The sequence below is a fragment of the Acinonyx jubatus genome, chromosome X (genome assembly GCF_027475565.1).
Source record: "Acinonyx jubatus isolate Ajub_Pintada_27869175 chromosome X, VMU_Ajub_asm_v1.0, whole genome shotgun sequence".
In the NCBI taxonomy this organism is placed as follows: domain Eukaryota; kingdom Metazoa; phylum Chordata; class Mammalia; order Carnivora; family Felidae; genus Acinonyx; species Acinonyx jubatus.
Window position 1 is genome coordinate 4,484,262 of NC_069389.1, and position 18,620 is coordinate 4,502,881.

General features: G+C 46.3%; 1 protein-coding gene across 5 annotated transcripts in view; it reads left to right on the forward strand.

Annotated features, from left to right (window-relative positions):
- The window catches only part of STS (steroid sulfatase), a 160,414-nt gene that overhangs the window by 73,466 nt on the left and 68,328 nt on the right, over window positions 1-18,620 (forward strand). For all 5 annotated transcript variants that reach the window (XM_053202037.1, XM_053202036.1, XM_027050618.2 and 2 more), the window contains 4 exons: window positions 1,521-1,661; window positions 4,572-4,693; window positions 4,781-4,903; window positions 6,556-6,979. In XM_053202037.1, coding sequence (XP_053058012.1) covers window positions 1,521-1,661; window positions 4,572-4,693; window positions 4,781-4,903; window positions 6,556-6,979 — 810 coding nt within the window. The remainder of the gene's footprint in view (window positions 1-1,520; window positions 1,662-4,571; window positions 4,694-4,780; window positions 4,904-6,555; window positions 6,980-18,620) is intronic.

Below are 18,620 nucleotides of genomic sequence, written 5' to 3' on the forward strand. Positions count from 1 at the left end.
CTGGTGTTAGTTTTGCATTTCCAAGGGGTTGCATCCACTTAGGGACCCCTGATGTGCGAGCCCAGGGCATTTCCTAGGCACTACTAATGGGTGTCTTCATAATCTTGAGAAGCTTCACTGTGTGTTGGTGCTCATAGCGACAGACGGATGCTCCTTTTCAAATCCTTCTATCACCCATTGAACCTTCCAACCACGTACCATGCAGTGTAGTCTCCTTCTTAACCTGTGTTTCGGTGGCATTTGGAGTGAGGCATTTTTAATTCAACAGAAAAAACGTCGGTGCTATGTGTCACACGGTTTTCTTGGATGCTCGCTCACCCAGCCGCTGCCCTCCTAGTGCCCACAGCGCAGCGAGGAAAGAGGACGTCCAGTTTCATAGCCACCCAAGTTGCTGTGCAGTGTTGCCGAGTCACAAATGCTGTGTAACGTCGGGGAGTACGTTCAGAGCGGAGAGGTTAAGAAGGACATGAATGTTGACCGTGGTCAGGGACTGGGGTGTATCTCCTGCACACCTCCCTGCCGCCCACCAGGCCTGTCGAACAACATGCCCGGGACAGCACCTGCCAGTGCTCTGGCTCTCACTTGGTGGGGACTCAGGGTCGGGGCTGCAAAGGCAGTAGATGACGGGGACCAGAGGAGCGACGGAGGCAGAGAACAAAATGAACTGGGAAGCCGCGTCCTCCGGTAGAGGAGAGAATCTGATTCCCAGGGCCAGGCTTCTGGTTCCAGCTGCGAGGTTGAATGGGCACAGAGACCCTGGTCTAGGAGGCGAGGAGACGGTGATGGGAGATGGCGAAGTGTGACCTATTACCCAGCACCTCGAGCTGCCCCAGGCTATAAACCTTGTGCTCCTTGAGTTTTGAAACATTGAGCCAACCTTCCCTTTAAAAACAAACAAACAAAAAAGCGAATTTTAGAAAGGACAGGACGTTGACAGTTGGGTCTTAATGAAGTGCCCGTCTATCCAGAGGTCACACAGAGAACTTTTAGCTAATTACAGAGCTCGCATGCCAAAAAAAGATGGCGGGTGGTTGTGTTTTCCTTCTTCCAAGCAGAGCCTATGTGTCGGCGAAAAGTAGTAGAGTAGAGATGAGAGGTCACAGGGTGCCTGGGTGCCTCAGTTGGTGGAGCATCCGACTCTTGGTTTCCATTGAGGTCACGATCTCGCAGTTTGTAGGTTCGAGCCCCATGTCGGGCTCTGAGCTGATCCTGCAGAGCCTGCTTGGAATTCTCTCTCTGCCCCTCTCCCCGTCACGCGCTCTCTGTCTCTCACAAAATAAATAAACTTAAATAAAAAAAAAAAAAAAAGAAATGAGAGGTCATTACTATCCTTGGAGACAGAAATGTTTGTTTTGGAAGCAAACACCCTGGAAAGAGGATAAAGTGCTTTGCTCACTGGAGTCTGTGTTCCTGCAGCACAAATGGTCTGGGGCTTCAGATTGGGAGAAGGTCCCAGAAAAGGAGGTGGTCCATTGCGTGCTGGCGTCCCTCACTTCTGTCTTTGTCGTTGCCCTTTGCAGGAGGATGAGGATTCGCCTGGTCCTGCTGTCATTCCTGAGTGTGGCCCAGAGCCATGCAGCCACAAGGCCCAACCTGGTCCTCCTGCTGGCTGACGACCTTGGCATTGGAGATCTTGGGTGCTATGGAAACAAGACCCTCAGGTGCGATGACGTGCTTGTCGTGCGAAAGCCTGGCCCTGCTTGTAGGCAGTGGTCCCCAGTGATGTGAACACAGTCACAGAGCGTGCAGACCACCCCTTCAGGGCACACTCGTTCATGTGTGACTTCTCGTGGGTGCAGGCAGATACTGGAGTCGGGAAGGTGGGCGGGACTTGATGTGTTCGAACATGGGTAGTGAGTTGCATCAACCCAGAGAGACCACTAGAAAGACACTCCTAATGACTGTCTGACCCAATGATACTGTCCTGCTTCCACACGTCCTCCGTCTCTTCTTCCCATTGGCTCACCATTTTATTTTATTTTCTCTGTCTGGTACCTGGCTTTGTGACAGTGGGTGGCCCCCCTGCCCCCATCCCTCCTTCTTTTGCCTCCACAGTTACCACCCTGGCCGGGACAGGTGGCCCAGAGGCATGTGGCAGGTTGGATGACTCCAGAACCTTCCAAGGATCAGGGGTCATGGTGATGCTAGAAGGACAGTGGGGACCAGAATCAGGGACAGATGAGGGCATTTCATTTCTCAGCCTCCTGCATAACACTAGGTTCATGTAAGATGTATTCTAAGGGCCCTTTGGTTTAAAAAAGGAAGCTGGTCCTTGAGTAATGGAATATGGGCATCAAGACGGCATTCTTTCTTTATAACGATGAGAAAACAATCACATAAACTGGTCCTGAGCTTCCTCTTACTTAGCAATGATCAGTTCAAACCGAATCACACAAGGTGGGGAAAGAGATCGTGTGCTTTTATAGAATCTTCTCATGAGATCTATCAATAGTGACTCTGTGAAGCTTGGGGATGGACGCGCTGGTAAGTGCCACGGGACACTGATTTACTTTCTTGCCATCACTCTGCCTCGTCATCGTCTCTTCTACATGACAACGCAGCAGGAAGGGGTGTTTCATTGTGATGTGTCACATCAAACAGAAATTGGCTATACGTTTTTCTTTTCAGGAGAAACCATTGTGCAAGGCTTAACCAGACGTGTCTCAGTTCCACACTGAACCTTTGCATCGGATGCTGCTTGCTCTACGTTTTGTTTTGCTTTTAATGTTTAGGTATTTTTGAGACAGAGAAACCCAAGCAGGCTGCGCACTGTCAGCACAGAGCCCGATGTGGGGCTTGAACCAAGAAACAATAAGTTGATGACCTGAGCCAAAATCAGGAGTGGGATACTTAACTGACTGAGCTAAGTGACTGAGACACCCAGGTGCCCCTCTGTCATTCAACTTTTATTTTACTTATTTATTTTTTAATAATTTTGTTTAAGTTTATTTATTTTTGAGATTGAAGAGAGAATCCCAAGCAGGGTCTGTGCTGTCTGCCCAGAGTGCAACACAGAGCTCAGACTCACAAACCGTGAGATCATGACCTGAGCCAAAACCAACAGTCAGAAGCTTAACTGACTGAGCCACCCAGGCTTGTTGTTTTAAACTGTGAGCTTACCTGTGATATTTGTTAGAGTTTTAAACACATGGGCAAGGATGAGATTTCAATTGACCACATAAGTTTTCCACCCACCGTTCACCTCATTTTGTAAAAAATGGCGTAGATCTTACTTTTTGACACTTGCCGTACATCTCTTTTTAGTAATTTACTTTTTCTTATTCATGTCTATTCATTTTAAAAATTTTATTTATTATTTTTAATATTCTGTGTATTCCTCAGTATACATATGGCTCAGTCGGTGAAGCATCTGACTCTTGATTTCGGCTCAGGTCGTGATCTCACGGTTCGTAAGATCAGGCCCCACATCAGGCCCTGTGCACTGACCACATAGAGCCTGCCTGGGATTCTCTCTCTCTCCCTCTCTTTCTGCCCCTCCCCCCCTCAAGATAAATAAACATTAAAACAATGTATGTATTCCTGAAGTTCACTGAGAGAACAGACAACCGTTCCTCTTCAGCTGTCTTAATTTTAAAAAATTACAGGGGCGCCTGGGTGGCTCAGTCGGTTAAGCGTCCGACTTCGGCTCAGGTCATGATCTCACAGTCTGTGGGTTCAGGCCCTGTGTCGGGCTCTGTGCCGACAGCTCAGAGCCTGGAGCCTGCTTCCGATTCTGTGTCTCCCTCTCTCTCTGACCCTCCCCCGTTCATTCTCTGTCTCTCTCTGTCTCAAAAATAAACATTAAAAAAATTAAAAAAAAAATTACAATCAAGCTTTAAGGTTTTGTTTCTACCAAATCTCAAAAGGAAGAAAAAAAGCATCAGTCTAGGGATGGGGAGGTTTAAGTCAGATACACAGATTCAGTCCTTCTAAATCTTCTAAATCTCTGAAGGCAGAAAAGCACAGGGAAGAAGTTGACTGTCAAATGCACACACGAAATTCATGAGCGGGGGAGCACGTTGATGGTAGCACTGCGAGGAGACGACTGTCCCCTTGACACTGTGCACCACCGAGGGCTACTCTGTGTGGGCACCGGGCTGTGGGCCATGATGAGCAAGATGTGTGTTACCACCATGGTGCAGGCGCGGAGCGCAGTGAGCCGAGCTGTCCGTTTATGGTGAGCAAGCTGCTGTGATAGGATCTGTGTCCCACACACACATCAAGACCCCCCAGGGACAAGCTTGGTCATAGGAAGCTCAGGAGAATCCCATGTGTGCCAGGACCTGCAGGACAGAAGGTGGGCTGGCAGAGAGGGTGTGGCCTCATTCCCAGCGGATGATGAGGGGTGAGAGCTCAGCGTGGTTCCAGAACAGAAGGCCTAGCATGTGCACAACAACTGTGATGGGATTGGCCGGTCTGTTCCCAGAGCAGAAGCACTGGGATGGTTTGTCTTGCATCATGCATCCTCCTAGGTGTTTCCCTGGATGATGGGGAGGTGACGCACTGTGAAAAGCCACAGTGGAGCTGCATGTGTCAAGGTCATCGTGAATGACACGAGTCTTCTGTTCTAGGACTCCCAATATTGACCGGTTGGCTGAAGGGGGCGTGAAGCTCACACAGCACCTGGCGGCATCACCCCTGTGCACCCCGAGTAGGGCAGCCTTCATGACAGGCCGCTACCCCATCCGATCAGGTAACCTGTGGGCTCTGTGGCCATGGCTGCTGGCCTCCTAAGGGCATCCCCAGACTCCTGTTTCAGTGCTCATCTCTCCTGCTTCAGGAATGGCATCTGAGTTCCTCGTGGGTGTGTATCTCTTCTCGGCCTCATCTGGAGGACTTCCCACCAGCGAGATTACGTTTGCCAAGCTTCTCAAGGGTCAAGGCTATTCAACAGCTCTCATAGGTATGGGCAGCTGTGGAGTGGGAGTCGAGGGCCTGGGACAGGACATAGTGACTGCCTTCTTACGGATGACATCACGCATACAGTTTGCGCAACTTCAGATAGGGAACAAATGATCTCCATTTCAATTAAAATGCAATACACCTATCTGAGCTATTTGAATGTAAGGATACGGTCAGTGTGTGTGTGTGTGTGTGTGTGTGTGTGTGGATGGATGGATAGGTAGATAAATTAGATAGATAGATAGATAGATAGATAGATAGATAGATAGATAGATAATGATGGATGGACTGATGAATGTATGGATAAATGGAAAGGTGGATGACATAGGTGACAGAGGTAAGGATGGATAGATCAACAGATGAAGTAGATGATGGATGGGTAGATGAATGGATGAATTGTGGATGAATGGATGAATGATGGGGGGATGAATGAGTGATGGATATAGGGATGGATGATGGATGATGGCTATATGGATAATGGGTAGATGATGGATGGATGGATGAATGATGGATGGATGGATGAATGATGGATGGATGGATGAATGATGGATGGATGGATGGATGAATGATGGATGGATGGGTGGATGGATGGGTGATGGATGGATGGATATTGGGTTGATGGATGGGTGCATGATGGATGGATGATGGAAGGATGGATGGGTACATAGAAGATGGTTAGATGGATGGATGTTGAATGGATGGGTAACTGGTGGATGGACGGATGAATGATGGATGGATGAATGGATGGATGATGAGTAGATGGATGATGGTTAACGATGGATGATAAATTAATGAACGGATGGGTGGATGGATAGGTGATGGATGGACAGATGAGATACAGAGATGGAACAGATGATAGATGATAGATTGATAAATAATTATAAATAGCCATACAGCATACGAAACTACATACACACACTATGCTGTTGAGTATTTTAATTTTATATATTAGTGCTAAAATTATGTTAGACTTTGTCTCACTTGACATTGATTGTATTCAGTTGATAGGAGTGATACATTCCTCCTTTTTTAGTTAATACGCTTAAGTCTATGTGGGTCATCAGATGAATCCTAAAATATTTCATAGAAGCAAAATGACCATTGTCTTTTCTCCTACCTCTTGTCATTAAACCATCATGTTTTTCTTCTGTGAGACACTCAACCCATTTAGTGGTACAATTAACATTTTATAAGAAATGTTCATAGATGTTTAAAATAATTGCTGAGTTATGAGTGTGATTTGCTCATGCTTGAGGTGCAGCTTTTTGAGAAACGATTCATTTTCACTTTTAATATTCAAGGGACAAAACCAAATTGGTCCCACAACTTTAATTGTAAGGAACTGTCTTTAAAGGCATTGTGTTTTTCTGTGTATTTTTGTCACCTGCCTGTTAAATATGCTAGGTATTTTTCTTTTGTTTTCTTTTGTTATTTTCGACACTAAATTAGTTCTTGTTTTCTGATAAAGTGAGTAGTGAATACCCTGTTGTTTGTGGAGAAGGAAGTGAAAAACCAAGGGGGTTCTACAGAATAGTAGGCGTTTGGCTAATAAACGTGCAGAGCGATCCCGCTTTTCACCAGGTGGGAATCAGACGCTAACGTTCAAGTTAGGGTGTTCATTGGGTCTAAACCTATCACCCGCTTCCTTCTCAGGGAAGTGGCACCTTGGGACGAACTGTCACAACAAAAGCGACTTTTGTCACCACCCGTTGAGCCACGGCTTTGATTATTTCCATGGGATCCCTGTGACCAACCTAAGGGACTGCAAGCCCGGAGAAGGCAGTGTGTTCACCAGGGGTATCAGGCTGCTGGTGTTCATCCCTCTTCAGATCATAGCGGTCACTCTTCTCACCATGGTGGTGCTCAAGTACCTGGGGCTGGTCCGTGTGCCCCCTCTGGTCTTCTTCGGTCTTCTCTGCCTGGCCGCCATGATACTGGGCCTTCTGGTGTGCTTCCTGCATTACTTCCGGCCCCTGAACTGCTTCCTGATGAGGAACCACGAGATCACCCAGCAGCCTCTATCCTACGACAACCTCATGCAGAGGCTGGTGGCGGATGCGGCCCAGTTCGTTCGACGGTCGGTATCACCTTTTGTCCTGATGTTGCTGCCTGCGAAGCATAGCATTTGGTTGTTTCCTTACAGGTTGGAAAAATGGCGTGGTCTTGCCAGCCACGTTTCCCCTTCCATGCAGAGCAGATTTGTCCAGCCAGCCTCTCGGGAGGAAGGATGCAGAGAACGGACTGACACGTGATAGGAAGCGTAGTGGCGTGGGCTCTCGCTGGAACAGCTCTGCCGATATCCCTCACATCTTGTGCTTCTGTACCATGCCAGAAAGGTCTCCCACATGACCAAAGGGGCTTTAAGTATCACCACGGTCATTACTCTTCAAGCGAGCATTGTAAGCACAGTCATTACTCTTCAAGCGAGCATTGTAAGTGTAGATGTCCTTGCGACACAAAGGACACGAGGAGATCCCCCATGCAAGTTTCCGAGCAAAACCACTGTGTGAGGAGAAAGGGGGAAGCTGACGATCTCGTTTAGGTCCGTGAGGACCCCTTTCACGCGTAGTGTTGAGGGTTGCAGTCAGCAAGGGCAGTCACCAACCAGAGAAGGGTTGGTGGCATTCCTGAGTAGGAACTATATCACGAACACCTACTGTCAAAAACAGAACCATTCTGTTCCATTTGTCACCTTAGAGAAAAGTGGATATTTCTTTTTTTCTTTTTGAAGTTTATTTATTTTGAGAGAGAGGGACAGAGAGGGGAAAGGGCAGAAACAGAGGGAGGGAGAGGGAATTGCAAGCAGGCTCCAGTCCATGAGTGCAGAGCGAGATGCAGAGCTTGAACTCATGAACTATGAGGTCATGACCTGAGCTGAAATTAGGAGTCAGGTGCCACCCAGGTGCCCTGAGAAGAGTGGAAATTTCATCTGAAAATCACACATTGGGTCTGGGCAGTCACTGGCCGCGTGCATGCTGGGAGCGTGAGTTGTTCCGGCACCAAAGGCTGCAGAGACCGGGTTTCAGCTCAACGGCAGGAGGAAGGATGTAATGTGGGTCTGGACGTAAGATTTTAAGCTGGCAGTCATGCTCTTAAGTGTCTGTCGTAATCACTTGCGTATAGAGGTGCCATTGGGTTATCGGTGCCTACGTAGGTTTGTTGGCCCGCACAGCCAGAATAATGGCTGCTCAGACTGTTACAAGAACCGAGGCTGCTGTTAAAACTGAAGGTTGTCCGTCTTTTCTCTTGAGGTTGCTACTGAGCCGTGCTGAGGAACATCTCCTTTTAACAAGCTCCCTGAGAGAGTCTAAAACACATGTCTCCTAGGACACTCGGAAACGTACTAGAGTGTCGATGGGGACTTTAGGGACAAAAGCTGCAATTATTGTTTTGCCCCCCCAGACTTTTCTAGAAGGGGATACTGACTTGTGATCTAATGCAGAAGTTTTAGAACTTTATAAGGTATACATGTTATGTTGTCATCCAGTAAGATATACATAGATTGTTAATTGAAACAAGTCTCTTGAAACGATTCTTTTTTTTTTTTTAGCAGCATGATTGCTTCTGATACTTTGCATCTTACTCTTTTTTTTTTTTTTTTTTTTAGTTTTTTAACATTTATTCATTTTTGACAGACAGAGAGCAAGAGCGAGGGAGGGGCAGAGAGAGAAGGAGACACAGAATCCAAACCAGGTCCAGGCTCTGAGCTGACAGTACAGACCCCGAGGCGGGGCTTGAACTCACAAACAGTGACATCATGACCTGAGCTGAAGTCAGATGCTTAACCGACTGAACCAGCCAGGCGCTCCACTTTGCATCTTATTCTGTTGTGTGTGTGTGTGTGTGTGTGTGTGTGTGTGTGTGTGTGTGTTTGGTAATGTTTTCTTTCTTTTTGAGAGAGAAAGTACGAGTGGGGGAGGGGCACAGAGAGAGGGGGACAGAGGATACAAAGTAGGCTCTGCACTGACAGCAGTGACTCCCCATGTGGGTCTCGAACTCAGGAACTGTGAGATCATGACCTCAGCCAAAGTCAAAGACTCAACCAATTGACCACCTAGGTGCCCCTGTAGTGTGTTATTTTTTTTAATTTTTTTTTTAACGTTTATTCACTTTTGAGAGAGAGAGGGACAGAGTGTGAGTGGGGGAGGGGCAGAGAGAGGGAGAGACACAGAATCCGAAGCAGGCTCCAGGCTCCAAGCTGTCGGCACAGAGCCCGACACGGGGCTCGAACTCACGGACCGCGAGATCATGACCTGAGCCGAAGTTGGACGCTTAACCGACTGAGCCACCCAGGTGTCCCTGTTGTGTATTATTTTTTAAGAACTGGCTGTGACACTAAATTAGCGTCATAAGTCAACAGTGGGCCACAGTTCGCGTGGTTGAAAAAGCTCTTACCACGTGGGTTAACCTCGCTGTGTTTTCTAAGCAAGGGAGCAGCCATCCCGGACTCAGACAGCGCTCCCTGGGATTGCAGACCTGTCCACTCATGCCAGAACACAGCAGTCTGCTGTCTGCCAAATTTGCTCTAACAGCTGAACACTCGCCCATCCGTCTGCATCCACTAGCAATCTCTCAGAAACAGGAGACATGAATAATACGGTGGCCCCTGCAGAATCACAGGGGTCAGGGATCAGACTCGGCTTCTAGATGAATCACTTCTTTTCAACATGTGGTATTTTGACAGCAGTGGAGGAATCTATAGAGAGTGTGAATCTTCATATGATTACAAGGCATTTTAATGGGTCCCTCTGCATGTGGCTTTGGGAGGGAACCGAGAGCAATTTGATCCTAAGGGTATTGAAGCCTGTGTCGTTCATGTGGATGAGATGCAGGCATCTGCAATTTTCTGGCAGAACTAGAGACTTAAGACGTTCGAGCAACACCGCGGTTCAAAGTTGGGGTTATTGAGTTATTACAGAAGGGTTTATTCTTCGAAATAGATGGTTCCAGAGGAAATGCCTGTTGCTCACGTTGGTGTAGCACATGCAGTCAGTATTAGTGAAAATACTGCATTTGTTTCCCAAAAAGCTTTTGCCATGACGTTGCCTGAACACACAAAGATTGAAAACATCTAGGTGAACCCATCCTTGGGTACAGTTGTCCTCAGACTGTGTCACATGTGATACCTGATTCACTGCGGGTGACGGCCACACATCTTGAAAGATCTGCATTAATGTGTCACCAAAGAATCATAGCAACATTTGTACAAAAAAAAAAAAAGATTGTTTTAAGGAGGTGAAGACCTCATTTATATGTGTTGTATCATTGGCCAGCATATCCTGAATAATTTAAGAAGGTCTTACCACCTTTGTGTGAGAAATGGATTCAGACTCGGCAGGAGCAGGACGATGACCAAAGCAATGGCAATGTTTCTGAAATTTATTCAAATGCGTTTCAGTTCAGAATTTCCCAGTGGAAAATGGCGCCTTCTCGTGATAGGTTAGCATAAAAGACAATGTGGGGGGTATGCAGTTCACGTTCAATTCGTATGTCAATAATAGTGATAAAAATGGCTTAAACTGATATTTCTAAAATTTATTTATTTATGTATTTATTTATTTATTTTTACATTTTTATTCATTTTTTTTTTTTTTTTGCAAGAGAAAGCTAGAGCAGGGGAGGGACAGAGAGAGAGGGAGACACAGAATCCAAAGCAGGCTCTTGGCTCTGAGCTGTCAGCACAGAACCTGATGCGGGGCTCGAACTCCCTGACTGTGAGATCACCTACTAAGCCACCCAGGCGCCCCTTTTATTTCTAAAATTTATATTCGTTCTCTAAGCCTTTTCGCTGGAATGATTTTATACTGAAGATACGGACTTGAGGTGTAGAGCTGCGGATGACAGGGGCATGAGATCTTCTGAAGCACATTTGCTACAGACAGGTCACCAGTGCTTACTTCTAACATTGAGGAGACTGGTGGTTGGGAATGCTGAACCACAACATGGTCCGTGGGGCCTCATCCTAATTTACTCCCAGGGATAAAATTTGTCTTGGGGAGATGTTTTTGTTGGAAGGCTAGATGATTGGTTCACCACACCATATGTTAGAAGCTGTATAGTAATTCAAGAGGCGGCTCATCCTGAACCCACTCGAATTAGCAAGACTCCTTGTTGCTCTTAGAGGCAGGAATGAGCTGTAGATTTCTTGGAGATTGCCAGCCTTCCCCTGTGTGCTGAGTGAAGGATCCTACAGCCATCCAGCTTCCTCCCTTAGGCATTACTGTCTTCAGGGCTCTGTAAATCAGAGCCAGCTTGGGTGCAAGGTGCAAACGGGGCATGTTCAAGTGTCAGCGACTTCTGCTCAGTGGTCCTTTCCTGCCAGGCCCTGGGGATACACACATCACGTCTTTCATGCTGCAAAACAGCCATATGAGATGGGAGAAAAGATGTCTTCTTGTGGGGGCATTTGAGGCCCCACATTTGGAGTGAATTACCAAAGCCCTATGACTAATAGCTACACACTAGATCCAAAACCACAGCTAAGTGCCCATGAAGCCTCCTCTCTCTTTCGGAGTGGACCATTTAGATGCCTCTGCTCTGCTCTGCCAGGGACTCTGCTAACTTGGTGATTAGATTTGAGTACAGGGGAGGTGGAAGGAGACCGGGGAATCTTACAGATGTCTCAGCAGACCTTCTACAAACGGAAGAGTCCAGGTGTCACCCCTCAAAGGAGATGCATCCTGGTAATTCTTCCAGGAGCTCTGAGGTCCTCACAGTCATTACCATGGTGATGGAGAAGTGTTTGCATATTCTGAAAAGAAAACAGAGGCTGCATAATAACAGGTGAATTTAGTGAGTTAATTTTATTCACAAAGTAGTGTTTTGTTCATTTAAGTCAAGGCTACATTTAAAAAGGTTAATGCCACTGGGTAGAATGAGATCCACGTTTCGTAGCGTCCTCGACAGAGCGAGGGGAACCTGGGTCATTGTGTGGTGTCAGGGGCCAGATATGTTGGCCTCTTGTCTCCCTAAATTCATGGAAAACACCGCTTCGTTGCTAGGGAAAACATTACAATTGAAAGAAACTTCTCTTTGTTTTTCTCTGCGAATATTCACATGTTCAGGCTGAAGAGGGCATTTCTAAGAGGCACGGTGACTTTACACGCACCCACATAATTTCTATAGTTTATGGTATCCAGCGATTGGATTCAAAAATTCATATGAAATTGACCCTGAGAATTCTGTTCTCCAGGCTCCCGTGTTCAGTGCATATTGAACGTATTCAACATGTACTCAATATGTATTGAACATATTTAGTGTAGGTGTGTGTGTGTGCTAAGAGGCTGTCATTGGAAGTGAAATAAATGCTAATAATTTTCAGTTGAGCTTAAGAAGGGATATCTCTTGTATTTTTAGCGTTGAGTCTACTAGAAAGCAAATGCAAACTTTGGCAAAGATCTAGAGTTCCTTTATTTATTTATTTATTTATTTATTTATTTATTTATTTATTTATTTATTTTTAAATTTACATCCAAGTTAGTTGGCAGGTAGTACAATAATGATTTCAGGAGTAGAATCCAGTGATTCATCCCCTACATATAACACCCAGTGCTCCTCATAACAAGTGCCCTCCTTAATGTGCCCCTTGCCCATTTAGCCCATCCCCCCACCCACAATCCCTCTAGCAACCTTCTGTTTGCTCTCTGTATTTAAAAGTCTCTTATGTTTTGTACCCCTCCCTGTTTTTACATTATTTTTGCTTCCCTTCCCTTATGTTCATCGGTTTTGTATCTTGAATTCCTCATATGAGTGAAGTCATATGATGTCTTTCCCTGACTGACTCATTTCGCTTAGCATAATACCCTCCAGTTCCATCCACGTAGTTGCAAATGGCAAGATTTCATTCTTTTTGATTGCCAAGTAATACTCCATTGTATATATAGACCACATCTTCTTTATCCATTCATCCATCGATGGACATTTGGGCTTTTTCCACACTTTTGCTATTGTCAGTAGCACTGCTATAAATATTGGGGTGCATGTGCCCCTTCGAAACAGCATACCTGTATCCCTTGGATAAATACCTGGTAGTGAAATTGCTGGGTCATAGGGTAGTTCTATTTTTAATTTTTTGAGGAACCTCCATACTGTTTTCCAGAATAGCTGCACCAGTTTGCATTCACACCAACAGTGCAAAAGGGTTTCTCCGCATCCTCGCCAACACCTATTGTTGCCTGACTTGTTAATGTTAGCCATTCTGACAGGTGTGAGGTGGTATCTCCTTGTGGTTTTGATTTGTATTTCCCTGACGATGAGGGATGTTGAGCATCTTTTCATGTGTGTGTTAGTCATGTGGAAGTGTTCTTTGGAAAAGTGTCTATTCATGTGTTTTGCCCATTTCTTCACTGGATTATTTGTTTCTCGGGTGTTGAGTTTCATAAGTTCTTTACAGATTTAGGATACGAACCCTTCATCTGATACATCATTTACAAACATCTTCTCCCATTCCATCAGTTGCCTTTTAGTTTTGTTGATTGTTTTCCTTTGACATGCAGAAGCCTTTTGTCTTGATGAGGTCCCTAGAGTTCTGTTTTTAATCTCTGATTTCCCAGAGTGGCAAGATCTCATTTTTGTGACTTCAACAAATACTGATTTGCAAAGGGAAGCGACCATGACATCAGAATGTTGGAAAAGCATGAGTAAGCAGAGGAGGTAACTTTGCCACACAGAGAGTATGTGCTTACTGGAGGGTCACGGGGAAGTGCTCCCTCTACCATTTTCCATGGTATTCAGTTTTACAGGAAATAGAGACTTCTTTCTGCAAACATTGTTGTCATCACAATGCTGTAAAACCTGGAACTGGCTGATAAATGTATCATCGGAAGACCTGACCTTTTATCCTGTTCCACTGCCTTTGATATTTGGCACAGTCAAAATCTTGAAATGCATTTACAGGGTCCCTTCGACCTAGCCTTTGACATTTCCAGCCAGACTGTGGTATAAGTGGCCATGATGAATAGCTGCGATTTGGCACAAAGCATCTTCTGAAGAAAGAGATTGTGGGATGACTTTATTAGTTTAAATAAGAGTTTAAGCCAGAAAGGAATGGGGGTGATATCGATTTTAATTCACGGGGAGAAAAGTACATCAGATTAACGATTAAGGGCAACACAAAGGGACACATATGTGTTCAACAGGAGAAAGGTTAAGTAATTAAAGAATGGTCTTGCTCAGTAAGGATAGATGCCCCTTGATTGGTTTCTACCTTGCATGAGCCAACAGGACGTGGGTTTAGGAATGCAGGGGGTTTGGGCTCTTAGTATGAGTGTCCATCCCAGGCTGAGCAAGCCACAAGCCAAATACAGTTACAGGCAGCTCCTTGCTTTTTGCTCTAGTGTGTCTAGATCCACAGCATTCCTAACTGAAGGGGGCGTGTGGATAAAGCACTCTCAGACCTTCCTCCTTTCATCAAACACACACATCTCTTTTATGCCCTGGGATTATGACCTAAACTGGAATCAGCAAGCGCGGCCTTTGGGACGTCAGGCATTGAAGCACGGGTTCCCAGGGGTCCAGGCTGGTGAGGAAATTAGCAATGGGTGGTCCAGGTCTGGAGGCCCAAGGGAACTGGCTTTGGTTCAGCTCCTTCCCAGTGGTGGCCTGCTGTCCCTCAGAAATGCAGGCTGGTGCTGCTGACTTGTCTCTTGTTCCAGAGAGGAGGTCCTGGGTGGTTCAGTTGACTGGGTATCCAACTCTTGATTTCGGCTCAGCTCATGATTTCACGGTTCCGAGAGTTCAAGCCCCACATCAGGCTCCGTGCTGACAGCATGGAGCATGCTTCAGATCCTCTGTCCCCTTCTCTCTTTGCACCTCCCTGCTTGCTCTCCGTCTGTCAAAAACAAATAAACATTTATCTTAAAAAAGAGAAAGGATAAATGCCTATTTGTGAGAGGGAACTATTTGAGGGGGAGTTTTTTTATGGGAAACTTCTCAGTGTTTTAATGTTAGCTTGTTTTTTTTTAGCACTCAGAACCACTGTTGAATGAATGAATTGCTGTACTCTCTGTGCCTTAGAATAGACCCCCATTTTACTCACTTCCCGGGGTCCTCTTTTTGTGTCCTTCATGGGCTTCTCTCCCTGTCCCTAGGCTGGGGGCGAACCTGCACAATAGATGATCTGTCTTCTATTGTCCATCAGGATCATAACAGTTATTCCTAGCAGGCACATTTACTGTGATGGGGTGAATATACTCTCCTGTTCTCTTTCTCTCCCCTTGGAGGGCCCATCCAAGGAGGCTCTCTCTGCCACCATTTTAGGTACTCTCCTAGTAACTGAAAAGAAATGCGATCGATTTTCCAAAGGCACTTTGGAGAAACCATGTCCTTCCTTGGGGTCTCATTTCCTATTACAACAATTACAGATGTTTTTATTTCCTGTTACCTAAAATGCAGGGAAACAATCTTTTTATTTTGTTTCTGCATAACCTCAGTGTCTTGCAGTTACCTCACCCCTAAAAATAAAATCTTTCTTTGGGTTAGGAGAATGAATGCATGGACACCAGGGAATTTTCAACCAGAAGCAGCAAAGAATCTTTCCTGTACCTGTTGTAGGGTAGGGCGTGTGGGTGACCTCAGGTACATGCATTCAGGTCACAGTGGGCTTGGAGAGTCACAGCTGGTGATGAGTGGGTTCAGAGTCCGGTAGCCTCCGTTGGTGACCCATCTAATGTAACGTGAGAGCCACAGACAAGTCTCCGTGTGCGGAATTCTTACACAGAGAGCCCAGCGTGAAGGTCAGCAGATGAGGCCAGTGTGGGCAGGCTGGAAGGATGTGGGTGAAGACTGAAACCAGGCAGGTTTTTTTTAGGTCTGTTACATAGACTGGCTTTCAGACCTGGGTGTCCATTTCGTCTCCCTGCGTTTTCGAGGGAAGAAGGTGGCTTTCCTAGTTTTCTCGTCTTTGTTTTTGTTTTCCAGAGCCATCTCTATTTTTCTGTGGCTCCAAAAGTGACACGTGCTACTCTAAAAAATTGAAGCAGTGTAAAAATGGGTAATGTCAAATGTTGACATTGTTGCTGGTCTTTGCTCCTTCACACTAAGTTCTCGCTTTCCCCAGCCCAAGGTGCAGCAAAGTCTGTGTGTTAGTGGTATCTCTCTGGGTTTCTTTCCATACATGTCAGTTTTTATTTTTAAAATTATTATGATTTAGGGCTACCTGGCTGGCTCAGTTGGTAGAGCATGTGACTCTTGACCTCGGAGTTGGGAGTTCAAGCCCCACAATGCATGTAGAGATTATTTAAAAATAAAATCTTTAATTTTTTTAATGTTTAATTTTTGAGAGAGAGAGAATGAGCAGGGGAGGGGCAGAGAGAGAGGGAGACACAGAACCTGATGCGGGGCTCAAACCCATGAACCGTGAGATCATGACCTGAGCCAAACTCGGATGCTTCACCAACTGAGCCACCCAGCCACCCCTAAAAATAAAATCTTTTAAAAAATTATTCCTATTTGTTGAATGAATAAATTTGGGGGCTCCGTGTAATCACACTGGTGCTTTTAGCTCATCTGGGTAGCAAATACCCAGGACAGGTGCCTGCCATCATCTAGTGTCCTGTCTGTGAGTATACACCGGGAGAGTGCTGACATACACGTGTTTGTGGAAAGCATTTGCACGCAGCGTCACGTTGCATGAACCTTTGGAACCTGCCTCTCTCCAGGAGCAAGTTATTGACCCTGCCAAGTTGAGATTGGTTTCTGGCGGCAGGATCTGAGAAAGCCTACCTTTATAGTTTCAGTCCCGAGTACCATGTCCGCCAAATGTTCATCCGGTCGATGTGGTGTTGTGTGTGGAGGGAACAGAGGAATCGCTGGGTGTGTACATCTGTGTCTTGTACACAGCGGCGGCACTGACCTCTGGCTGGGTGACTGGTGATGCCATTTGCTGCCTCGTGCCTGCTGAAATCACAGCATCCGAGGGCTCTCAGAAGGAATCAACACATATTCCTGTGTGCTTCCCAGTTATGCCCGACACTGGCTCATGCTGGGACTTTGGTTGAATAAGAACGGTCAAGCCCTTGGATGAGGAATATGCTGTTCCAGACCTTCATGGCAGACAGAAAAAAACAAAAACAAACAAAAAGAAAACAACAACAACTTGAGAAAAAAGAAAACCAAATGCCTTCTCCGTCTCCTTGCCTATGTTTTCACCCTGTATTTATAGGACATCAGTCTTTGCATTCTCAGATTGAAATGATTGCAGGCTACTGGGAAGGCACAGAGCTGCCTGCTGTATTTTTACAAACACAGCGAAAGCATGTAGCGGCGGAAAGTTCTCTATCTTTTCACGCGGCGTGCAAGACCGTGGCAATACATTTTCAGAAGTGTGTACTGAAGTACGGAAGGTAATAAAACAGGACCTAAGCTGTTATTGACGAGTCTCCCTCCCAGCAACTTGATGGAGTGTCACGGAGGCTTCTAGGTCGTAGACCCAGGTATCCTCGATGACTCTGACCTCCTCTCTGTCAAAGGCTGTTGCTCAGCGAGAATTGCTACCCCAGAGAGGAGGCTGTGAGTCACACTGCAGGGTGTGTGCACGGAAGCCATGGATTTGCGTGTGCCTAGCTCATGTCCCATGAACCGTCCAGTGTCCCTGTAGTCCCACACGGTAAATCTTCATGCCATAGGCTGTCACAAGCCCCGGTCCACTTGACATTTCCCAGCGTTGCATCTAATACCTGATCCCGTGCTTTGGCACCCAGCATCATGGCTGGTGTCCGTGATGTCCTGTCCGCTCAGTGAAAAACCACCTTGCAGAGACGTGATAGAAGACAGACTCGTGTAACTCTGTGCACTCTTATCATACACGCACGGATGACCTTCTCCCCTTCTGCGGAGGGTCCTCCTATGTCCCAGGAACAGAAGTCACTGTCCACGGCTCAGGTTCATCTCCACAGTGGTGCACACCCTCTCCCCCCGACGGCTCTTACTACCCTCATCATGAGCACCGTGTGTCTGGGGTTCCCTGATTTGCTTGTTGGGACAACGTTATCACGTACTGTTTTTGTTTTCGGCTCACATTTCAAAATGCCTCCATGTTGGGATCCTGCCAGTCTCTCTTCTTCATCAGCGGTCTTTCTTCTTCATCCATCGATCCATCCATCCATCTATTTATTTATTTCTCTGAAACTGTTGGGCACGTGACACCTCTGCATTCTCAGCAAATTCTGTCAAGCACATCCCATATCTCCAGCTCTGACCACATATGTGCTCGGAAGATGGCGTTTTTAAGCTGTCTGTTTTCCTTAACGTTAAGCCCCAAAATAAGCAGGACAGCACAGGACGGTGGAACTGGATCCGTACACGATGCACCTGCCTATTTAGGGACAAGTGTAAAGGGTGTAATTCCAGGTTGGTTGGGGGGAATCTAACCCAATTTTTAGGGTCCCCACCTGCCTCTTGGGAAGGGGGGTGCAGCATGTCCAAGTCTGAGTAAACTTCTCCCAAAAGCACCAGGATGGGGGCCTCACTGGCTGCCCTGTAGGGCAGAGGTCCATGACCTGTCATGGCTTAGCATCTTCCAGGGTATCTACCCCTACAAGTGGCCAGAGCGATGCCGTGCTAGACGTGCTCACATGCAGGTCAGCTTGGGGATGCCTCCCGTGCATCCATCTGAACGTTAATGGATCTTTCCTTTCTGAGAAATAACAGGAAGTTACGGGAGACTAGATGTTGTGCGTTCGGATCCTCACGGTAATTCCACTTTTGGGGAGAAGTGGCAC